Source organism: Triticum dicoccoides, chromosome 3A (assembly GCF_002162155.2).
Source record: "Triticum dicoccoides isolate Atlit2015 ecotype Zavitan chromosome 3A, WEW_v2.0, whole genome shotgun sequence".
Classification (NCBI taxonomy): domain Eukaryota; kingdom Viridiplantae; phylum Streptophyta; class Magnoliopsida; order Poales; family Poaceae; genus Triticum; species Triticum dicoccoides.
Window position 1 is genome coordinate 691,915,018 of NC_041384.1, and position 3,638 is coordinate 691,918,655.

Consider the following 3,638-nt stretch of genomic DNA (forward strand, 5'->3'; position numbering starts at 1 on the left):
AATGCCCACAGTGGCCGGCCCCGGCCCTCGCGGCGCCCCCCACACCACCCTGGTCCGTGCCGCCGCAGCCGCAGCTGTCGGCCCCGCCACCGCCCAGCACGGGGCCCCGGTCACCCTCGCAGGGAGGCGTACCGATCCAGCAAGTGCGCTTCCTGCCGTCGCCGTCCCCAATGCCGGCCTGGCTGACCAGATCATCGCCGCCACCCGTCTACACGTCGGCTGGAGACCCGCTGGCACCCACTCTGTAGTTCGACGATCCCTCCGGCTCAACGGGGCACTCCACGGGCCGCGGCCATACTGACCGGGCGCCCCACTCATCGCTGCTTCGCACCTCCGAGCCAATCGGCCACGGCGCTCTGACTCAGACACCGCCGCGGTTTGCCAAACTGGACTTTGCCACTTCTGATGGCACGGAGGACCCCCTCAACTGGCTCAACCAGTGCGAGCAGTTCTTTCGCGGGCAGCGCACCCTCGCCTCGGAACATACCTCGCTCGCCTCTTACCACCTCCGCGGCGCGGCACATACCTGGTACTACGCCCTCGAGCAGGACGAGGGCAGCATGCGCCCTTGGGAGCGCTTTCACGAGCTCTGCCTCCTTCGTTTTGGGCCATCGATCCGTAGGAGCCGCCTGGCAGAGCTAGGCCGCCTTCCCTTCACCTCCATGATTCAGGACTTCACCGACCGTTTCCAGGCCCTGGCATGCCACGCGTCGGGTGTGACGGCACAGCAGCGGGCCACCTCTTCGTCGCTGGACTTCCGGATCACATCCGCGTGGACGTGGAGCATTGGGGACCACAGGATCTCCAGACAGCCATGTACTACGCCCGCGCGTTCGAGCGTCGCGCGGTGGCCATCCAGCCGGCATCACCGTCCCGGGCCACTGGGCCGCTACCCTGGCCGAATGTTCCCGCGCAGGGTCGGCCTACTCAGGCTTCCGCGGCACCCGCCCCTCACCGCGACCGCGGCGCGCCCGTTCCGCCGGTTCACCTCGGCTGAGCTACTCGAGCGTCGCCGCCAAGGGTTCTGCTTCAACTGTGACGAGCCCTACACGTCCGGCCACGTCTGCCCGCGACTCTTCTACCTAGAGGTTGCAGACTACATTGAGGACGACGTCGTCGCCGCAGACCTGGCCGCCCGTGCTGTCGCGAAGGTGTTTGATTCTGGTTGATCAACTTAAGGTGTTCAGCAAGTGCTTCCCCACCTTACAGCTCGAGGATGAGCTGTTTGTGCAGGCGGGGAGAAGTGTTATGACCGGCATATTAGAGGCTTAGCCCAGTGAGTTGTGGCCCAAGTTATCTTAGCGTTATTAGGGGCTTAGCCCAATTATCTTATCGTTATTAGGATCGTTTGCTTAGGAGTCAAGTAAACCTCTTTATATAAGGAGAGGAGATGTATCAATCTAGTCAAGCAAGAAGCAATCATTATTTGCTCGGTTTCCCGAAGGGAGTCGGGAGACCTAACCCTAGCCGCCTCTTGCGCCGCCGCCGCCTCTTCTTCATCGCGCCACGGTGCCCCGCCGCCGGCAGCTGCGACCGCATCTCCGTCAACCCTCCCCCTTCCCGTACAACCTACGCCCTAGACCAGGTAGGATCCTAGCTCCTACCACAGGGGATCAGCAGCCTTCAAGCAGCAGCAGAGGAGGAGGCCATTGCAGGCGTCCAAGATGTCAAGGCTCCTGCAATTGGGCAGGAATGATAGTGAGGGGTCGACTAGAGGATAATATTCCCGCGACAGATTAGTAAAATAACGAGCCTTCCTGGGGGAGCGGCATTCGTTGTAACCTTCGTAGAAGAAGCCGACGACGGATTGCGGCATCTTCTTTCGGTGGTGGCGGTGGGAGATGAGGCCGCGCCAACGCTTGGAGATGCACTTGCAGCAGCATGTGGACTTGTACGGCAGGCGCAAGATGATGTCGACGAGGATGTCGTCGGTGAGCGTGGCCATCGGATCGCTCCCCTCCATACCCTTCTTCTTGGAGCGGCCAATCTGATGAGATGGGGGACGGAGAGATTAGGAATTTATCCCCTGGCGTTGAGGCAAGCATAGAAAGAGAGGACGTACCGCTACCAGATGTGTGGCGTTGGTGCGCCAACTGCGAAGCAAGGGGCGGCGAGGGCGTCTGCGCCGGCGAGCGAGGGTTTGGTTTGGGTGTGCGCAGCCGCCAGATGCGGCGGAGGTCGGGAGTGAAGACGATGCGGGGAGTGAGGACTGAGGAGTGAAGGTTGGGCCGTGTGGCTGTTTCCTTCAGTTTCGCTTGAATGGGCCGCGTCGGGTGAAATGCTCTTTTTTTTCTCGAATACGCTAAGCTAGCGTATCATTGCATTGATAGGAGGAGAGAACAAAGTACATGATTGGGAATCATAGCCTCGTGCGCACTAATGACGAGCCCATGATCGGGCGAAATGCTCTTGTCCCTCAAAAAACAAGTTGTAAAATTCTCAATCTTTTTGCAGAAGGATAGTATAGAATGACCTACAAATTGAAGCATTGCTTCAAAAATGAATTTTCAATGTACTAGAAGATGATCTTGATTTAGGTTGTCTAAATATTTAATGTGGACCCACCACACCAACCTCCGATCTCATTTTGTAAATATTAAAGACACACTACCTTCAATCTTATCTCCATATATATATCCATCTAGATGTCGTGTAGCCTTCTTCTCGTGGCCTCCTGCCTACACCATCTCTCAAATGTCTGAGACTTCAGAGGAAAAGGAAACAATGTGACTTAGGATATAGAAGTAGACATGTAGCATGCTTGTGCTTGGAATAGTAGGCATCCAGGAATATATTTGTGTTTGCACTGTTATAGACTGTTTAGATTTGAGCCAATGCCAATCTTACAATATACTGGCATGCCCATGACCTTCGGGGAGCACTTGGTTTTATCACCAGAAGTTTGGCAAGCCCAGAACAACCTGCATCCTACCATGTAATTTTTCACAAGGCAGTGAAATCCTCCCCTAGAAAATTCGCAGCCAGCTTGAGAAATGTGTCGCTGGACACGTTGGTAGGAGCACCATGCTATCAAGGATGCAGCCTGCTCTAAGATTAGGGACCCAACACTTGCTACTCAACGTATAACTAAGCCGCGTCATTTTCTTACATCGTACATTAGCTGTGTTAGGTCTATAGTTAGATGTAGTACCAACGTTGAGCCATGCTAGGCCACACCTGACGATCAGTAGGCCATGAGAAAGACTTTCGTGTACCAGCAGGTGGGAAAGACTTTCGTGTACCAGGGGGACATGTACGTGATAACATAACTTTTTCTTACCAGTTACTCCCTCTATTTGCTTTTATAAATACGTTTTAGATAGCTATCTTTGAACTGTTTTGGGCGACTTTCAAAAACGTCTTATAAAAGTAAACAGAGGAAGTATAAATATTTGCATCGCATGCTTATTTTGGAGACGCATCAGCGAACAAACTGCAATCTTATCACTATCAGATGACTGAGACTTAGAGTCGATTGCTACTATGTGTCTGCGTGAGGCCTTCGCTTACGACCGCGATCACCGAGCAGTTGTTTGGAGCATGCATGAAGCAGCAATTTGCAACCTCAAAGTGATTCCTGGAATGGTGATGATTGTAACATTGACTGACTATTGTAGGCAAAAATTAAGAGAAGAAGC

The 3,638-nt window shown here is 54.3% G+C and overlaps 1 protein-coding gene across 1 annotated transcript in view; it reads right to left on the bottom strand.

The window, feature by feature from the left end:
• Nucleotides 1-1,945, bottom strand: part of LOC119272906 (F-box protein At5g07610-like) — a 3,973-nt gene extending 2,028 nt beyond the window's left edge. Inside the window, exon 1 of the mRNA XM_037554258.1 lies at nt 1,608-1,945. Coding sequence (XP_037410155.1) covers nt 1,608-1,945 — 338 coding nt within the window. The remainder of the gene's footprint in view (nt 1-1,607) is intronic.
• Between the last annotated feature and the right edge of the window lie 1,693 nt (nt 1,946-3,638).